Source organism: Phymastichus coffea, unplaced genomic scaffold (assembly GCF_024137745.1).
Source record: "Phymastichus coffea isolate CEN01 unplaced genomic scaffold, Cenicafe_Pcof_1.1 PCOF00076, whole genome shotgun sequence".
Lineage (NCBI taxonomy): Eukaryota > Metazoa > Arthropoda > Insecta > Hymenoptera > Eulophidae > Phymastichus > Phymastichus coffea.
This window is the reverse complement of record NW_026706887.1, coordinates 625300-645026: the sequence shown is the minus strand read 5'-3', so window position 1 is coordinate 645026 and position 19727 is coordinate 625300. Positions and strand designations below refer to the sequence as shown.

Here is a 19727-nt window from a genome sequence, read left to right as displayed (position 1 = left end):
AAAAAGAAGTTTCCTTTAAGCAGAAATAGATTAATAAATACTATAATCTTTCAATTAATCTGTCAATTATGAATTTTAAAATATTGAGTGTAATCATTCTTGAAAATTTTTAATATTATGATATACGACAGTAGTACATAATATCAAAGGGAATAAAGAAAATTAATTTGTTATATATCAAGATTTTTAAATAATCATAAAGTTATAATTAAACATATTAACAATGAATATTTAATATTTTTTTATTTCTATCATGCTTTTACTTCTATCATACAATAAATACAATATTTAAGACACTTAATTTTGAATACAACTTTGTAATAGAATTCCTTGTTGAAGAATTCAAATTAAACATATAATTTTAATGTAGTTATTGGAGATCTTATGTGAAATTACAAATAAATTGTACAAATGTTGCACAATATTAAAATAACTAATTAGTTAATAGCGCTAATAAAAATTCTAAATTCTAAATAAGAAAACACTTATGAGAGAGATACGAGGTGTGTTCAAAAAGTAAGGTGACTTTTCAAATTTCACGGGCAACGTACTTTCGATTATCGATTTTTTTGTTTTGTTTTGTTGGTACACTCTTCCCGAACATCTGTACCAAGTTTCAAGTGTATAGCATTTTTTGTTTGGTTCTGAGAGGCGTAAAGGTTATAAGTGTTTTGCATGCTCGGCGATTTCTTGCTATCGAAAAATATGGATCAAAGGATTTGCATCAAATTTAGTGTAAAAAATAAAATAAAGTGCTCCGAAACACTTGAAATGTTGACATACGGTGGCATACGGTGAAACTGTTCTGAGTAAAAAAGATGTTTACAAGTGGTACAAACTCTTCCAAGATGGCCGGGAAGATGCCAATGACGAGCCTCGCTCTGGACGCCCAAGCACGTCAACAACTGATGAAAACGTTCAAGCAGTGAAGAAAATTGTTCTGGAAAATCGTCGAATCACTATCAGAGAGGTTGCTGAGGATGTTGGTATATCGCTTGGCTCGTGCCATGAAATTTTTTCTAACGTTTTGGGCATGAGACGTGTGTCAGCGAAGTTTGTTCCGAAATTGCTAAATTTTGACCAAAAGAACCGTCGCATGAGCATCGCTCAAGAACTGTTGAATGGCGTCAACGACGACCCAGATTTACTCAAAAGGGTCATAACTGGTGACGAATCATGGGTATATGGTTATGATATCGGAACCAAAGTCCAATCGTCCCAATGGAAGAGCCCAGATGAGCCAAGACCGAAAAAAGCACGCCAAGTTCGATCAAATGTCAAAGTTTTGCTCACTGTTTTCTTCGATTACCATGGCGTGGTGTATCAGGAGTTCTTACCATATGGACGTACGGTCAATAAACAGTATTATCTTGAAGTTATGCGCCGTTTGCGAGAAGCAATACGAAGAAAACGCCCAGAATTGTGGAAAAACAATTCATGGCTTTTGCATCACGATAATGCCCCTGCTCACTCATTTTTGCTTGTGAAAGATTTTTTGGCCAAAAACAACACCACAATCATGCCTCAGCCACCGGTTATTATATTCACCGGTTGGCCCCATGTGACTTTTTCTTGTTCCCAAAACTAAAGAGACCTATGAAAGGACGGAGATTTGCAGCGATTGAAGAGATAAAGACTGCATCGCTGGAAGAGCTCAAGGCTATACCTAAAAGTGCTTTGAGGATTGGAAAAACCGTTGGTATAAGTGTATTGTATCTGAGGGGGGTTACTTTGAAGGGGACAACATAAATATTGATAAATAAATAAATATTTTTTCTTAAAAATACAAAGTCACCTTACTTTTTGAACACACCTCGTACATATTTCAAAATGAAAATATTGAATCAATTATATTGTAACGGGGTGGATTAACTGATGCAACTTGGGTTTATTAAAGAACAATCTCCCACGATGCAGAGCTAATCGCCGCTCCGTTAATCACGTATGAGCATACGTGTATTCGCCTTTACGTTTGAAACATTCGTTCCAATGTCTCCTTTCCAACGGAATTGAACTCACATGAAGTCACCTGACTTGTGACACTTGCTTTATCTTAGGTGTAGGTTACCTAATGTTTACTTTAAATATTCCCTAGATGAAATCGGTTTTAAAAAATAACCGGTGACGGATTCATTAAACTAAAAGGAAACGAAATAACGTAATGCGGCGAATAAAATCAAGACGTTTATAAATGATAAAAACTAGTCTTCGTTGGCCCGAAAGACTTGCGCGAGTGTATAGGATTTACAATTATATCGGGAGGGAGGGCGTGAAGGACGGTTGGGGGGGGGGGGGGGGGGGGGAACTTGAAATTCTGCTGCGAAATCTAACGCTCAGCACGAACGCGAAAAAGGTAACGGTCGCTTACAAATAAACGCGTAGAATTATTAACGCTGCATGACAATTAATTTGGTGCAACTACGGTGATCAGTCGTAATCGTTAATCAGCAAAATTACTGTTGGCCAAGTTAATGCTCTTAGAGAACCTGCTGCGCTGTCTCGGTCACAGAGATCGGTTACTGCTTTGCGCAATGCTACTGTTTCGCTGCTGCTGTGATTTGCTGCTGCTTTTCTCGCACCCAATAACCCAATAGAAACCATTATCTCCATAACCCACGAAAGACCTCCCACCAACATTACACATAAAATAAGCTACAAAAACATCAATTGGAGTCATTACTCAACTCACATAGACAAATTTATAGAAAACAACTCAGAAACAATAAAAGAATATAACGAAGAACAAAAATACAATCTACTTACCAACCTTATCACTTCAACAATAAAACTATACAAAAACAACAAAAATAAAAAACATACCAATAACAACTATAAAATAAATTTAGAATATAAAACTTCAAACATCAATTCAATAAACAATTTATCAGATTATAAAGAACCATCAATTACAAAAAAATTTAAATCCCAAACACCCAAAGCTCCATGGTAGGACCACAACTGCTCAAAATTAACAAATGAAAGAAGAAAAGAAACCAAAAACTTCCTTAAAAACCCCACGTATGAAAACCTCAAATTACTAACAAAAACAGAAACACGTATTAAAAATCAACTTAGAGACATCAAAAGACGGAAATTCCAAGAATTTGCTGAAAAAAAGATCTCGATAGACACGAATATAAAAGAACTATGGAACACTATAAACAAATTCAAAAACATCAACAACAATAACAACATAAAATATCCAAACAACGACACCGAAGTAATAAATAATGCAAGAAAATTCATTAAAGAATTTTCCTCATCCCCAAACACATTCCCTTCTCACCCACCAACATATAATCATATAGAACAACACACAAATGAACAAAAAGATCTTGACTCTCCTTTCAATATAGACGAACTAAATTTATCCTTGAAAGCAACCAAAGAAGACTTCACACCTGGCCTTGACCAAATAGACTACAAAATGTTACAAAAGTTGTTTGTAAAAGAAGAAAAAACAACCCCCAACATCCATCGAGGAAATATTAACTAATCCAAATGAAATAACATCCAAATTCATAACAGACTTTTTAAAACAATGCAACCTATTTATATAACTTTACTTCTTCCAAAATCATTTTATATACCGAACTTAACTCTACATCCACACTATTATACCACAAATTCAAAACACCTATTTTACCGACAACTAAACTCAATCATTACTATACCCTTCCTACACATATACCTTATAAAATAATTCATACACTCTCCCTACTCTTTTTCTCCTACCCTTTTTACCAATAAAAATTTTTAAATTCTTTTAAATTTCAAATTTTATCTCTCAAATTTAAATTGTGGCGCATCGGAGTCCTCAGGTACCCACAGCCATTAAAACGAAACGAAACGGTTTTACGCTATAGCTGCCTGCTATTTACGTTTGTATTGGAGAAGCACCCTTAGTGTGGGCGACAAGTATGTTTACGTAAACTATGCTCGCGTGCGCAAAGATCTTCACGTATGCACTGCTTGCCTCGTTTGGTGTATAAAAAATTCGCATGTGTGAAAAATTTTTCCAGAAAATTTCTGTACTAGACGGTATACAGCATTCTGTAGGCGAACGAGATTTTCGTGTACACGCTGCTCGCCCTATAAGTAGACCATAATAGTAATCTTTTCGTCAACTTTACAATTTAAGGTTATCATGGCAGACCGTTTGACTCAATTACAAGACACAATTAATCAGGTAATTGAAAAATTTCATATTTTTAATGAGTGAAACGAGTTGAATATATAAAATATCACAATCAATGTATTATTTATCTTAATAAAATATAAGTGATTAATTTTTATGTATTACAGCAAGCTGAGTACTTTTGTAACAGCGTTGGAATTCTCCAACAGTATTCAACACCCAGCAAATTTCCGGGATTTGATCGAAATAATACACCTCAACAACAAAATCAATCTCAAGAAGGTAAACATTTATCTTACGATGCCACTTGAGCAATTTTTAATAACACTATACTAAAAAATATTTCTTTTCCAATCACATTGTAGATTATGCAGCTCTTTTTGCAACTTTAATTGCTAGGTGTGCTAAAGATATTGATACATTAATTGACAGTTTACCTAGTGAAGAGTCATCACAAGAACTTCAAGTGGCAAGTCTTATGAAGTTGGAGCAAGATAATCAAGATGCAGCTGAACGGCTTGAAGAGGTAGTACAGCAAGGTGAAGCATTATTGCAAAGAATTCAAGCTGCACTCCAAGATATTGCTCAAAGTCAATTGGACATGCAAAATCCCACTGCAAGTACCGTAATTAATCCAAGTCAACCTCTTAGTATGAGTAGTATTACCAATAGTGTAAGTGTGACGCAAGAACCTCAAAATAATGTGAATCTTAAAAATCATCAAATTCCAGAAGCATCATCCAATTCTATGTAGATATATAATTTTGATTTCTAAAATTTTCATCTCATTTATTCATCACATGTATATAATGCTTTTTATTTGTTAATCATTATTTTTGACTTTGTAAATGAAGTTTTAGGTATAATAAAACTAATTATTATGTAAATTAGAATAATTATTTGGAAAAGTTACATTAAGAAAGAGAATTCTACTATGAAAATGTTTTATTCATAAAAACTTTGCCTTAATTAGAAGAATAGTTATAATTTTATTTGCTATATACTGTCATAGGTCAAAGTATGGTCACTTAAACATTTGCTGTATTGTATATTACTAATATAAAATTTATTTATAATTACAATATGTGAATCTAAATGATTTCTTTGATTTTTTTATATGAAATGACAAAGTTGTAAAAGAACAATAGTGACTCAATGTTTGATTTAAAAATAACTTAAGATACAAAATTAAAATTTGTGAAATAACTTAATACAATATTTTATTGTAATTTTCATATTTTATTTTCATCAACATAAATTTCAGTATAATATTAAAAAAAAATGTTTATGCAAAATTTTCAAGATAATAATTTATTGATATATAATTTTTGTTCAATTGATTGACATGATGTAAAACTCACTCTATCTAAACTAAATTTCATTTGGAAATTAACACTGTAAATTATAAATCATTACATTTAGTCAATTGGTCAATAACAAAAACAGGAATATTGTAACAAGTGTTATTTAATGAAAAATCTGAATATCAAAACATCACAGCATTCAAGCTTAAGCAATATGACTTTTGGTCCAGCATTTGACTTCAGCAGAAATTCTCTCAATATCTTTGTTGCCAGTTCTACAACACCCTCCTATATAACGTACTCCTATATCAAGCCAATCTTTTACAAATTCTTCAGGAGGGTGGAAGTCATTATCGATTGTCCAGCTATAAGTTGCTGGAGAATATTTTTCTCCACTATTAGGATAAGCAATCATAGAAATAAATTCATTGATTTCTTTTTGACTGATTGATTTTAAAAGAGGTGTTACAGCTCTTGGTGCAAGGCAGTTAACACCACATGCAATAATCTGTCCTGGTTTTGTTACTTTCCAACACTTCAAAACTGTTTCTTTAAAGCTGCTACCATCAGCTATACTCTTTCCATCTTCTTTGCATGAAAATGAAAGCCAAAACTTTGTACCTAAATAATATAATATATTAAGACAAAATATATCAATTACAAAATATCAATCAAATTGAAATCCAACTATTCAAAAATTATACCTGGATAGGTTTTAGCCATAAATTCTACTAATGCTTCTGCTTCTCGAGCACATGGAATTGTTTCAATGGCTAGCAAATCTACACCACTATCTATTAGTGTTTGAATCCTAGGCTTATGCCATTCAACAATTGAATCCATGGACTCAATATTTCCATAGGATCCACCAGTATATTCAGAGCAATCATGTAAGCAAGCTGCATAAGGACCCACAGAGCCAGCAATAAGGGGCTCTGGATTGGAAACTTCAGTACCCTTGATTTCCTCTTTGTATGTTTTCACAGCTTTCTTAGCTAAGTCTACAGCAGTCTTAATCAATTGCAAACTTTCCTCTTCGCTCTTATCGAGATATTTAACGAATCCAGGCATTGACGCTTGATAGGTATTGGTTTCAATGATATTGGAACCAGCGCGCAAAAAGTCAAGATGCGTTTGATAAACTGCATCTGGGTTAGTATACAAAAATCTGCTCGTCCATAAAGGATCGCCATCGATTCTTTCACCTACGTGGGTAGCAAGCTGCGTTGAGAAGCCGCCGTCGAGAACTTTCACTTCAGTCATTTTACTCACTATATGAACAATTTTTTATGCTGTAATCGCAGTAGCCGGTATCGTGTGCATACACGGCTGAAGTATATGCGTACTACGTGACACTTGCTGCTCTGCGACGGTTTCGCCGGCTATTAAACATATACACTTGGACACGTGACCATGGAATGCACGGATGCCACAGATTCGCATTTTACGCGATAACCTTGCTCCTCATACCATCATATAATTATACTGGCAACTTCGCAATTTCGTACGTCTGCCGTCTCCCTGTTTTTATTTACTTAATTTATTTCACGCAGACGATCTTTGTGTACTTTTATATTGTATCTTTTGATTCAATTATTTTATTGTTTTATTAGCGGTTTTATCAAAATTTTTTATAAAAGCTTTTTATGAACTATTTGTATAATTATGAAATTGTAAATGCTCTGATATATAATGTCTTATAGGTAATTGTTTTTTGCCTACTGCGCGTAAAATGCGTCTTGAACCCGGGTGTCAAGTTTCATAACACGCATATTACGCACTTTAGGAAAAAGCTTGTTTGTTGGAAGGACACATCGGTTTCACACAGAAGCGCATTTTATCCCGGAGATCTTACAAACATATTTATTTTCGAAAATAAAGATTACTTTCTTTTACATTTCTTATTTACTTTATACATCTAAATCTTTGTCGACATTATAAATAATATGCATTAATTATTGGCATACATGATATATAAACATTAAAACACCTCGTTCAAAAAAATACCTTTGAACAAAAAAAATGACTATATCTCTTTGTTATAATATATAAGTATCTTTTCAATCGTATAAAGAAAGGACTTTTTTTTAATTGTTTTTGAAACAAACTTTGTTTTATTGTCGAATGAACAAATACACACACATACACATATTCAAGAAGAGATATTCTACCGAAACCGTTGATTACATATATAATTACGTATTCTGTTATTATATAATTATTACTTTATAACAATTTTAATATAATTAACAACGCTTTCGGTTCAATCTCTTCTTAAATGTTTATGAAATATAACTTTTTATGCATATAGTTGGGAATATAGTTGAATTCGATCGCATTAAAAAATTAATACTCTATATCTGATAATTTAAAAATTAATATGTAGAAAAACATAATTTTGCCACAAGCTTATTAAATTTGTACTTATATTTGATCATAATTAGTTGATTATGATCAAATGATTAAAACTTTCAATATAAGTCTCTGTAACTTATTTTATCAGTTTAATATATTCTTTAGCTGAAAGTTTTTACGCTAGAAATACATCAATTTTAACCATAAATATGATAAAAGAATGGAGACATAAATGTGGCTTCAAAAAATTGGTGTACGGACAATTGTGCACGGTTTTATTATATGTACCAATATTACTGTGTACAGTGTAACAGCGTAAGAATTGATACGTGCTGATTCACTCCATATTACTATGTACACAATAGTTTATGTGTATAATATAACATCGAGCATAATTGTCCGCAGGCCAAAAAATTTGGAAACTCAAAAAATGTCTATTCGACTGATCTGTAATATTTTCCTAGCTGAAAAAAATCACGTGAGCTGGGCTGATTTTTTCCGTTATTCACGCAAATTTTGCAAAAATTTGAAAAATTAACATGAGTAAAATCGCAATAGCGTTATATATTTTAACACGAAAAAGCGAAATTTTGAAAAGTAATTTCCATTCAAAAATACAAAAAAATATCCCACTTGATAGATCTTGATGAAATTTGTTTTTCTACTTGAACTACTGAAGGATCGGTAAACTTTCTGACAGGAAAATATGAAATTTTAAATAGCATATCATATTGAAAAAGGGCTACAAATTGTTTATGTGATAGATCTTAAATAAGTTTTTTTCCCTATCCACCTCAATTTGCAAAAATTTAAAAACTAAATTATAATAATTTCAATGTGAAGCTACAACAATTGTAAGCACGCGCACACACTGAAGCATATATCGTTATAATAAAGTTTTCTATTTAAAATCTATATATATATATATATATATATATATATATATATATATATATATATATACACACATACATACATATAATACCTATGATACGTTGAATAAATTATATATGACAATTTTAACGAAAACAAAGCTGTCTCTTCACAAATAAAAAAAAATTAATATGATTTTCAAATGCGCAATAATGTTATATGCAATGAACGTATCAAGTTCAACGTAATATTCAATGAAAAATTCTTACTAAATAATCATCAATATAACCAGTAGATAATTATTTGCGATCACAAAGAAAACAATCTTATTGCATCATAGTTATAAGATGAAAAAATTTCAACACTATCACTTTACAACATTTAACTTGTCTATGTATAGGTAGATCTGATCCGATCTCTGACCTTTGTATATACATTGTGTATTTGCTATATATTCTGCTAAGAAGCGCGGGCTTAATTTGTGATTGAAACTAACTTAAAAATGCAAGTTAAGCTAAAATTGATTGCTGCAGCAAGCGAAAATATGGGGATCGGAATCAATGGAGATTTGCCATGGCGTTTGAGGTAGGATAACGTTTTGAATTTCGCATTTTAAATAATCACGATTTTTTCTATCAGTTAACCTCTCATTTTCGATTTTGCCAATTCTTCATTTGCCAGAGTTTCTTTCTTTTACTTTCTGAAAAATTAGAGTTTTACTTTAAAATATTTGTTCAACACACTATGCATACAGTACGACTTTCCCGCACGCTCGGCGAAAAACGTGCGCTCAAATTCGCACTTTCCAGACGTTATTTTGAGAAATATCGTTCCTAACATGTTCGGGAAAGATTCTTGACATGCGCGTGCTACTGTCCACCTTAGTATACTAGTTAATTATGTTTGAAATCAAAGTTGATAGCAGTTTCAACATAATATGTTATTTCTATAATGATTGCTTATGGTATTATCATAATAGCTTTAACAATATGTAAATCATGTTTTTATTATTTTGTTTGATTTTTGTACAGAAAAGAAATGGATTTTTTTACTAAAATGACATCCACAACAAATGACACTGATAAAAAAAATGTAGTCCTAATGGGTAGACGTACTTGGGAAAGCATTCCAAAGAAATTTAAACCATTAGCAAATCGAATAAACATGGTACTTACTTCTCAACCACTGTAAGTGTTCATTAAATGAATGTATAATTTTGTATTTTGCTCATATTCAGATATATTAATTAACTTTTTTAAAGTGATCTTGGAGATGATGCTATTGTTTGTAAAAATCTACCTGAAGCAGTGGAAAAAATATCCCAAAGTCCTCTAAAAGATAATGTAGAGCAAGTATGGGTAATTGGAGGAAGTTCAGTTTACAAGGTTTGTAAAAATCTATTCGAGTTATTCATTGCAATTTGAATATGTATAAAATAATATTTTTCTAGGCATCAATGGAATCGCCTAATTTCTATAGACTATATTTAACTAGAATCAAAAAGCATTTTGATTGTGATACTTTCTTTCCACAAATTCCAGAAAACTATGTTTTAGTTAAGTTAGTATCCAGTTGCTTTCTTACACGTAATAAAAATATTTTCTATGTGAACATAATTAGAATTTGATTTTTAGAGACCCAGAAGTTCCACAAGGTATGCAGCAAGAAAAGGATATTACATTTGAATATGAAGTTTATGAAAAAAAAAGAAATCAATGAAATAAAGTAGAATTTTTTATGTATACATATTGTACAGAAAAATAAGTTTATTGTAATAAATTTTTATTTTTATTATCAAATTTAAAATGCATAGATTTTTGAACTTATTAAAATTTTTTCTGGCACTATGCAGTAATTATCCAGGTGGCCATTGCATTTGACGTCCTCCTAGTACATGTAAATGTAAGTGAAATACTGACTGTGCACCATCTTTACCATCATTAATTACTAAGCGAAATCCATTGTCTAATCCTTCTTGCTTAGCAACTTTCTGAGCAACATTCATCAAATGACCTAGGAGATTTTCATCTTCATCACATGCTTTTGATAATTGAGGAATGGGTTTTCGTGGAATCACCAAAAAATGTGTTGGAGCTTGAGCACTGATGTCATGAAATGCAACACACTAAAAAACAAACACATATGTAATCAGCTTGCAAATAATGATAATGATAAGATAAAATTTGGAAAAATACTATAGGTGAGGTAGGTTAATACAGTATAAAATTTGACATTTGTTGAAATTATGATATAAATGTACATATTTTTTATTGAATTAGATAACTTACACGATCATCTTCATAAATAAACTTGCAAGGGATTTCTTTTCTTAATATTTTTCCAAAAATCGTATCACCACCCGGTGTAGCACTTTGCGCTTTTTCTACTTCAGACGCCATTTTTCTAGTGTTTGAAATGATTCTCAAAAAATCGTTATGTGATGAGTACCTGAATAACCTCGATGCACGTAATACTATACCTACTAAATTCATTCTTGTTTTTTCTTTTTAATTAACTACTCAGGTTCGTTAAATAAAAAGGGACAAAATATATAAATACAATGATATATATGAGATATTAGTGCTTCTTGAATGCAATAGTAGTACTCTGCATTGCCGAGGCTTTCATCAAGAATCCAGCGGTATCTTCAAATTTTATAAGTGCATATATTATAATAAGATCTTTTTCGAGAAAGGAGTTGTCGAAAGTTAAATCATTAAAGTTTATTAGAAAAGTACAAAATGCTTTTATTCACATTTTTTCAATACAGTCTTGATCAGATGAATATTTGCTTAATACAAATGACAAACAATATAAAAAGTTATAAGTAGCACAGATATATCTTTAGCATAGATATAAAATATTAATGGTTCTTAATATCTATAACAATATGCTACACAAAATACAAACTTAAAACTATGCGTATGCACGCTACAATTCTTAATTATGGCAGTGAGCTTTGTGGTTTATTATCAAAAGCTACTTAATTTGTATCGAAATATAGGTAATTTAAAAAAATATTTGGTGAATTTTATATTACATAAAGTATTAAACATACATCGATTTTATTTTTAATGTGAATCCGTGATAAAATTATCAGGAGATTCACACACTTATGTAAAATTTACACCATTAAAACTTACTAACATGGTACTTTTGTTTGGAAAATTAGGTTTAGTAAAAAAGAAAATGAAACTAAAAAGAGAAAGTGATGGAATGATGAAAAGAAATCTATAATCTATAAATTTGTTTTACTCTAAATTAAAAGTATATTTAAAAAAGATTGCATTTTAAAACTTTTAAAACAAAAATTATTTTTTTTTACTAAGACGATCAGGATTGCGTGACATCCAAGTGATATTACGATGTTTTAAATATTAAATTTACTTGATTACATTAATTATTTGAATAAGAAAATTCTTATATACTAATCATAAATATACACTCAAATACTTTAACAAAACATTTTACAATAACTTTACAAAGTAGAAAAAATAGAGAGTAATAGGTATTCATTATAGGAGTAATGATATAACATTTTTTTCCAATATTTACAAACGCGAGAATAAGCAGTCGAAGATCTATTATGTTTAGGTCAGGAAACTAAGTTTCAGCAAGATATTGGTGTTTGAGAGCTTGAGATGCCGTAATTCGATTACGAGGCTTAAAGCTAAGCATTTTTTTAATAAGATCGATACCTGATTCACTCAAGTGCGGAATTACCATTTCCATAGGTATGGAATGTCTTGGAGGGAATGACGAGTGCTGTATCGGAGAACCCTTAGGCCAATCTTCCATGTCGGTCTTCCTATAACTCTATAGTAATGGCATATCTTTAATAAGATATTATAACAATAATTGAGAATCAGATAATCGAAGGAAGATTTACCGAAAAATCTTGTCGAGCTGATCCTTCTCGCCGGTTCCGGGGAACAAGGGTTTGAGTTCACACAATTCAGCAAGTATGCAGCCAATGGACCAAATGTCGAGTGGGCTAGCGTAAGTAGTTTTTAAAAGAACTTCCGGTGCGCGATACCACAAAGTAACAACCTGGAACAAACGTGAATGAGAAAACACCGAGGTAACAGCACGCGAAGCGAACCGAAAGCGCAACTTACGACAGAGGTCAGTCGCATCTCAAATTCGTAGGTCTTGGCCAGGCCAAAGTCTGCGATTTTGATGTGGCCATCTTTGGTAACTACAAGTTCTGGGGCTTCAGATCCCTGTGCAGAATACGACGGCAGTGCAGGTACTCAACACCCCTCAGGATCTCGCGGGTCATCTGTCTGATGAGCGCCGGCGCGATTTTGCGCGACTGACAGGCAGCCATAAAGCTGGCCAAGTCCCGGTCGACGTGTTCGAACACCAGCCAGAGAGTCAAGAGCTGCCGCGACCTTCCCAGTCGGGGGTCGTTCGAGGTGAACTTGAGGAAGGTGCCTTGGACACACGTCCAGCAGTTTGACCTACGGGAATGGACAGCCGAGCGGTGAGCGAGCGGACAGAGAGCCCAGCCGGGAAGGCAGAGTACATACGATGTGGGGGTTGTCGGGCTGCTCGAGCAGCTTGAGCGCAGCGATCTCGCGCAGGGTGGAGGCGGGCATGCCGTTCTCGGCGGTGGGCACGCGCACCTTCTTGAGGGCGACCACCTGTCCGCTGTTGGCATCCTTGGCCTTGTAGACGGTGCCGTAAGCGCCGTCGCCGATGAGCGAGAGGTCCTGGTATAAGGCGCGCTCGCCCATCAGCGCGGTGTTGATCTCCGCGTCCGGCAGCTCGCCCTCGGCGGGGGGGTTCGACGGGCCCCGCCCGCCGCCAACCTCGCGTCCGCGCTGCCGCCAACCTCGCGTCCGCCGCTGCCGCCACCTCGTCGTCGCCGATGCTGATCCTGCCCTTGTCCTCGTCGACCTCGCCGAACGACTCGTCCGACGACGCGGCCAGCACTTCCGACGACTCCAGGCACGGCGTCAGTCCGCCTTCGATGGTCTCGGTGCTTGCGTTGCCAACCGCCTCCTCGCTCAGCTTGCTCTTCTTCGCCGCAGGGCTCGACTGCTGCGGATCGGTCTCCGTCTGCGGAGGGCGCGCTCTGCCAGCCATCACGGCATCGCGACCTCCAGCTGAAACATTCGACTATTCACTATTTGCAGTCGACGCGGCCACGGACACACACTCCTCGCAGCTTTCGGACGACGACGCCAGTAAGTTTTTCTTTCAAATAGCGACGAATAAAAATTGTAGAACAGGGGAACAACCCGTAGCCGAGCCGCACATCTGCACTACCACCTGCCCCTCGAGCAGAGCAAAAGCAGAGAGAGAGAGAGAAGAGAGAGAGAGAGAGAGAGAGAGAGAGAGAAGAGAGAGAGAGAGAGAGAGAGAGAAGAGAGAGAGAGAGAAGAGAGAGAGAGAGAGAGAGAGAGAGAGGAGAGAGAGAGAGAGAAAGAGAGAGAGAGAGAGAGAGAGATAGAGAGAGATGAGAGAGAGAGAGAGAGTGAGAGAGAGAGAGAGAGAGAGAGAGAGAGAGAGACAGACAGACCGAGACAGAGACAGAGAAGAGAGCGCAACCGTGCCAAACGTGCCATGTAGGTAGAAGCTGTAGTTTCTCCCGACCCTATTTCATAATTTCGGAGCGACATAATCCCGACGCCTCGTACTGGACACGTCAAAAGTAAAAATTAAATAACTTATAGTGTACGTTGTAGTGAATGGAAATTGGAGCGACGACAAGCAGCGGCAGCAGCAGCAAGCGTGCACGTAACAACTATCACGGAAACAAGCTGTTATCATCGCAGCGTTATCGTGGCGCCCAAATTTAAATATTCGGCCTCGCTTCTGTGTACACACGACGAGCCATATATAGCAAGCAAGGGAACGCGCGCCCGCAGCTCTAATCGGTCGACAGCCACAGTACCAAATTAAAGAGCCGCTCGGTTCGCCGCGAGCTTACCCTGAGAGCACTATTGCCTGCAGTCGTGTGTACACATAAGTACCGCTTGGAATTCTTCAAAGTGATGCGTATATATACATGAAAACACATGTGCATGGGGCGACGTACGCGCCGGCTACTAACGCGCAGCCGAACGACAAACGCTCATGAATGAATCCAGTCACCAAAGACAAATTCGAATGTGCAAGTACACGTTAGATAATGGAAGAATGAAACAGAGAGTGGGGGGGGGGGGCTCTAGTTGTCCCGTAGCATAGATAAGGAAACGCGAATACCGAGTTTATATACGTAACGATGGCCTATCTTCGGACTTTGCTTCGGATTGTCAAGAGAACTTTGAGAAAATATGTGTGATGCGATGCCTATCGCCTGTAGGCATCTTTGCGTGCTCTACCCCACCGCGCAAGCGTGGGAAGAGGAAGTTTGAAAAAAATAAAAGCTCGATAATTGTGTGAAGACATTTACGACGAGAGAGCCCACTGCCAAACAGCACTTTATAAAATACATTTTTTACGATTTTCATACTTTGTCGATAAAAATGGACTAACCTCTTATTAGATCTACATCCAAAGCTCAATTTTCACTTTTGTATTTCAAACCATGGTTATTAAACACTTGCATCAGTTTAACACTGTTAAATTTCACTATAAGTTACTCATTCTAGTTTTAAGTATTTGGCCTACTTGAATCATTGGATCGAATTACAACTGTCGGATACTAAGCATGTATAACCTACAACTTCCGTCAGGAAAATAATAATATAAGATCAGGTTATTTGAGTATTTTTTTTCTAAGTACAGCCACAATTGTTGAGCGTCGATTTTGGCAATCAAAATGCGATATTGAATTTATCAAACTTTGAAGAAGATCTAATTGAAAATAATCTGCTGACAAAGACCTTTTAAATCAATTGATACACTCACACTCACGCAAAGTGTTCTTGACTAGAGGTTTATCCTCAAACTGTATTAATTTTAAAATGCAAATGACGTTCATCTTGATAACACAAACAAAACTGGACTTATATGAAAAGATGAAAAAGACTAAGATTTACGTATAGGTGTACACATAAGTATATATTTAACACGAGTTCTTAACCTGTTGTTATTTTCATTTGAAAATTAATCAGGTTTGAGAATAAATTTTCAGACTAGAAACATTAAAAATAATTATTCATAAGTAATTTAAGTACTACCTGAGGCTGCGTCTGAGCTAAACAAAACAAGATCACGTGTGAAGCGGCAGGGCTTATCACTCATATACATACACGCGTGGACACACGCACGCACGCACGCACGCACGCACGCACGCACGCACGCACGCAGGCACGCACGCAGGCAGGCACGCACGCCACGCACGCACGCACGCACGCATGCATACACGCACGCACACAGGTAACAAAATTCGGCTGCTCGTCATATGTTACCAGTCTGCAGAACAATGCGAAGACGCATTAATAAATAATAACAAAATTAGTAACTCACCTACGAGTCGCGAAAATCAGGTAAGAATTCAGCAAAGAGAAAAGCACCGAGTGTGAGAACACGATGCATCCGACAGACATCACAGCATTTCTTGGAAGCGGTTGTGGCTAGGCGGCGGCGGCGGCGAGCCGCGTGACATACGATGCACTACTACTGCTAGGCTCTCCCTTGCCCGCATTTATCAATGAAACCGCGCGACACCAGAGCTGCTGCCTACGCCGGCGACGATGACGGTCTCGACGAATTCGGGACGTACACACACTTGCCGGTTCCGTGAAAACAAGATGAGATAGAAACCAAGAATGCGCGAGGTAGCTAATATACACGAGAGCTGCCGCGGCAGTCAGGACGACGACGCTGTCGGTATGTGTATGCAACGACTGACTGACTGGCTGGGCCCCTGAAAAGAGAAACGAGAAAGCAGAGGCGCCTTCTCTCTCTCGCCTTCTCTCTCTCTCTCTCTCTCTCTCTCTCTCTCTCCTCTCTCTCTCTCGCTCCTCACTCTCCGCGTGCCGATCGTCGTCTTCTCCTCTTTCCTTTCTTCGATTCTCTCTCTCGCTTCCTCACGTCCTTCGCCTTTATTATCTTCTCGTCTCTCTCTTTCTCTTGCTGTTTCCCTCCCCCTCGCTCTCTCTTGCGCGGTCTTCGCTCCTACATTCTTTCCTGCAGGCCCCGGCCCCCTTCCCGCGCTACTCTACGAACTTCGGTCAAACTTCAAAAATTCTTTACGTTCTCTCCTTTTTTTTACTTTTTACGCCTACCTAGTTCTCCTACTCGAGGCTTCGCTGCACAAATATGCTGCTTCGAAATGCAAGCTTCACATTGCATACCTGCGCTCTGTTGTTCGCACATTAGTCGATAATACATCATAGAGTAAGAAATTGCTTGCCGTTGCTTGTTTAACCGAGGAATTTAAATAGTATACCTTGCATAATCCAGCAGTTAAACTTGTCTGGGAATGCGTGCACACGCAGCACCGACACAATGTTGAATCAGACTCGATTCCAGCTCCACACGATTTCGTTCAATGACCGCGCTCGTACAGCAGTAGAAAAAAATACTTGATAACTACACTCATCATCGCGCTTATTCTCGGCATACGTAATTAAACTACGGGCATTCGTTTCGTTTGAACAGGCACAGTGCGTCTCGCACACATGCTGCCTTTATATTACGACACTTACCCGGCTCGAGCCGGAAGATTGTGTGGCGGCACTGGTGGCGGTGTCAACGGCGACAGCGACAAGGAAGTGTCGGTACTGCTCCACCACCGATCCCGCATGGTGTTGGCAGCAGCAGCGACCGCCTCACTGGCTCTTGCCAGCTTGCTTCCGACACTGACACCGTGCCGTTCGTCGACTCTCTTGATTGCGACTTTTATCACTCTCTTGCTCTTTCTGCTCTGGCCCGCTGGCGAATGTGGATATATGCTGAGGCGTGTGTGTGCATGTATATATTTTTTCGCGAATAGAAACCGACCGCAGCGGCGGCAGCAGCGGCGGCGGCAGCAAAGCCGAGCCGGAAACGGCTGTCTATCTGTCTTTCTCTCGGTGTCCCTACTATTGCGCTTTACGTTGCGTGCTCTCTCTCTCTCTCTCTCTGCCTCTCCCTTCCCCTTCATTCGCAGTCTGCCCTTTTTTTGATGCTGCCTTATGCACTATATACCTATATACAGTAGTCAATTTTTTGAAAATTCCCCTCCTCTCGGTCACCGTCTTTTCTTCATATGCCCTGTAAACTCTTGCGTTTATTCCGTCTTTGTCGCTCTTGCCTGTGCAGAAAACCGAGAAGAAAGAAAACATGCAAACAGAATGAGAAAACGAAAGGGATAAAATTTGCTCGCGAACGCAGGACGTTGAGCAACGTTGAATAAGATGCTAACGAAATGTGTAGCACACTATTGTATGAGCACATCCTCTCTCGCCGTTCGACTGACCTCATTTTCAAAAGCTATGTGGCTCTATTATATATATGCCATTTCTCATCGATAACTACGTTCTTTTTTGTTTCATTAAATATTTCCAATTCGAGTCCCAAAGCTTTGTCATTGGAGAGATATAACTACATTGTTTCCCTGTTTTATTTCTAGATAACAACCGCATAAGCTTATAAGAGTTCTGATTAAAAAATTGTTTGTGTTGCAGGGAATTCATCCATTAAATATAATATTCAATAGTTATTTCTCATGGATATGGAGGATGTATGCACGGAAATAAAAAAAATGTTCGAAAGACTGTAATAACCGCAACAAGGTGCAAAGGGGAACGACATACACCATGTGCAACAACGTCGCTCTCTTATAGCGACCCAACATCTGGAAGTCGTCGCACCTGGCGTTCCGTGTGCTTTACAAGAGATGTGACGTGCTTGGTCTTCCTTCGCGGTATATAGCTTTGCATTCAGAGTGTACCTGAACCAAATCTTTGAAGAAAAAAATTTGAACAGAAAAAACATTGTATTTAGTTTTTAGTACGCTCAGAATAATAATAAACAGTAAGACCAGCCTACAACATGGAAAATATCTTATAAAAAAGGAATAACGAAATGTGCACTGATTATTAATGAGTAGACATAACGAAATGAATCGTTGCAAGTGTAAAGCATAAACGGATAAACTTTTGCTCCTTTTTTTGGTAAATATGTGCCGAAGGTATTTAGTGAAATGAGAGACTGGCTGCAGTTGTTATTGGATCAGGTAGGCATTCCGGTAGACTTTGAGCTAGCGCGGCGCGCGTTGCCGGTGAACTGGTTTTGCGTTCAATTTAGTTGGCTCTCCATCTTCAGGGGGCGAAAAAAGCGACGAATAAAAAGTAAAAGAGGCGCCTATGGGAACCAAAGGTCTACGCGAAAATATGTGACCTTCGAACTGACCACCTTTTACCGATAGTTTATTCACCTCATCGACCTATTATTTCTTGCTGATTTCAGATTTTTCCACAACTCTATTTTAACTTATTTCAATTGCGATTTTTCCAAAGGAACAGAGGCTAGACAATTCAAACTAATTTGGTTTGCTACAAACTCTTAGTTAACTTCTTATGATGGAAAATAAAAGAACTTTGGATTTATTTTATAAATTGTACGTGCTTCGATACGTATTATTTTATGCTATTGTCAGCATTGAAAAATTAAGCCAAGGTCAAAACATAATTTTCATATTATTAGGGCAAGTTGATTCAAACAAAATTACATAATTTTTGTCGGTGTGTTATAATTCAGCGAAACGCTATTTGTGCGCTATATTTTTTCACAAAGTCCTAATTAAAATGAAGTAGTGCTACTAGATTGTGATTATCTACTTTCGCCAAATAGTCGAAGAGAAAAATTTTCGTTGAGTGATCTAATTACCATTTGGTGTCGGGAAGTCTTGAAGATTTCTACTATGGTTGGGATCGATAATGAAGAAATGTGCAACTACTACGTATTCGTATACAGTACGAATCATTTTAAGAGCCATGTATTATTTTTTATTAGTATACAACTACTTCTATTGTAACAAAAAATCAATCTCATTCGAATGCAAAAGGAAGCTAATAAATAGTTAAATTCTGTTTACAATTGCAATTTATTCTTGCAAAAATTTACAAGCACATTTCTAAAGAAATGATTCACTATAACACGACAGATAAAATAAA

At 36.6% G+C, this 19727-nt stretch overlaps 5 protein-coding genes across 5 annotated transcripts; 2 read left to right on the top strand and 3 right to left on the bottom strand.

The window, feature by feature from the left end:
• The first annotated feature begins 3884 nt into the window (after positions 1-3884).
• On the top strand, positions 3885-5107 carry LOC131668320 (mediator of RNA polymerase II transcription subunit 21). The gene is made up of 3 exons (XM_058942389.1): positions 3885-4189; positions 4306-4420; positions 4504-5107. The coding sequence occupies exons 1-3, from the start codon at positions 4148-4150 to the stop codon at positions 4890-4892; spliced, it is 546 nt and encodes a 181-aa protein (XP_058798372.1). The 5' UTR covers positions 3885-4147; the 3' UTR covers positions 4893-5107.
• Positions 5108-5373: 266 nt separating this feature from the next.
• On the bottom strand, positions 5374-6962 carry LOC131668310 (uncharacterized). Its single transcript, XM_058942374.1, has 2 exons — positions 6147-6962; positions 5374-6063 (listed from the first exon to the last, which is right to left on the bottom strand). The coding sequence occupies exons 1-2, from the start codon at positions 6703-6705 to the stop codon at positions 5648-5650; spliced, it is 975 nt and encodes a 324-aa protein (XP_058798357.1). The 5' UTR covers positions 6706-6962; the 3' UTR covers positions 5374-5647.
• A 2113-nt stretch (positions 6963-9075) lies between these two features.
• LOC131668301 (dihydrofolate reductase) lies at positions 9076-10457 on the top strand. Its single transcript, XM_058942357.1, has 5 exons — positions 9076-9255; positions 9702-9857; positions 9932-10055; positions 10121-10230; positions 10305-10457. The coding sequence occupies exons 1-5, from the start codon at positions 9173-9175 to the stop codon at positions 10387-10389; spliced, it is 558 nt and encodes a 185-aa protein (XP_058798340.1). The 5' UTR covers positions 9076-9172; the 3' UTR covers positions 10390-10457.
• Positions 10398-11218, bottom strand: LOC131668302 (adenosine 5'-monophosphoramidase HINT1). The gene is made up of 2 exons (XM_058942358.1): positions 10959-11218; positions 10398-10795 (listed from the first exon to the last, which is right to left on the bottom strand). The coding sequence occupies exons 1-2, from the start codon at positions 11160-11162 to the stop codon at positions 10526-10528; spliced, it is 474 nt and encodes a 157-aa protein (XP_058798341.1). The 5' UTR covers positions 11163-11218; the 3' UTR covers positions 10398-10525.
• Positions 11219-12003: 785 nt separating this feature from the next.
• LOC131668314 (cyclin-dependent kinase 4-like) lies at positions 12004-13844 on the bottom strand. The gene is given in 7 exon segments (XM_058942382.1): positions 12004-12484; positions 12560-12720; positions 12789-12871; positions 12874-13111; positions 13113-13133; positions 13203-13428; positions 13430-13844. Coding segments are annotated over 7 exon segments (1272 nt in total). The 5' UTR covers positions 13762-13844; the 3' UTR covers positions 12004-12273.
• Between the last annotated feature and the right edge of the window lie 5883 nt (positions 13845-19727).

Bases quoted from the DNA above. Each gene is read 5' to 3' on its own strand.
- LOC131668320 (XM_058942389.1), top strand. From the start codon at position 4,148: ATGGCAGACCGTTTGACTCAATTACAAGACACAATTAATCAG. The intron at 4,190-4,305 runs GTAATTGAAAAA...TATGTATTACAG, and splicing joins TACAAGACACAATTAATCAG to CAAGCTGAGTACTTTTGTAA. The intron at 4,421-4,503 runs GTAAACATTTAT...ATCACATTGTAG, and splicing joins ACAAAATCAATCTCAAGAAG to ATTATGCAGCTCTTTTTGCA.
- LOC131668310 (XM_058942374.1), bottom strand. From the start codon at position 6,705: ATGACTGAAGTGAAAGTTCTCGACGGCGGCTTCTCAACGCAGCTTGCT. The intron at 6,064-6,146 runs GTATAATTTTTG...TATATTATTTAG, and splicing joins TATGGCTAAAACCTATCCAG to GTACAAAGTTTTGGCTTTCA.
- LOC131668301 (XM_058942357.1), top strand. From the start codon at position 9,173: ATGCAAGTTAAGCTAAAATTGATTGCTGCAGCAAGCGAAAATATGGGG. The intron at 9,858-9,931 runs GTAAGTGTTCAT...ACTTTTTTAAAG, and splicing joins GTACTTACTTCTCAACCACT to TGATCTTGGAGATGATGCTA. The intron at 10,056-10,120 runs GTTTGTAAAAAT...ATATTTTTCTAG, and splicing joins GAGGAAGTTCAGTTTACAAG to GCATCAATGGAATCGCCTAA.
- LOC131668302 (XM_058942358.1), bottom strand. From the start codon at position 11,162: ATGAATTTAGTAGGTATAGTATTACGTGCATCGAGGTTATTCAGGTAC. The intron at 10,796-10,958 runs GTAAGTTATCTA...TTTGTTTTTTAG, and splicing joins TTATTTATGAAGATGATCGT to TGTGTTGCATTTCATGACAT.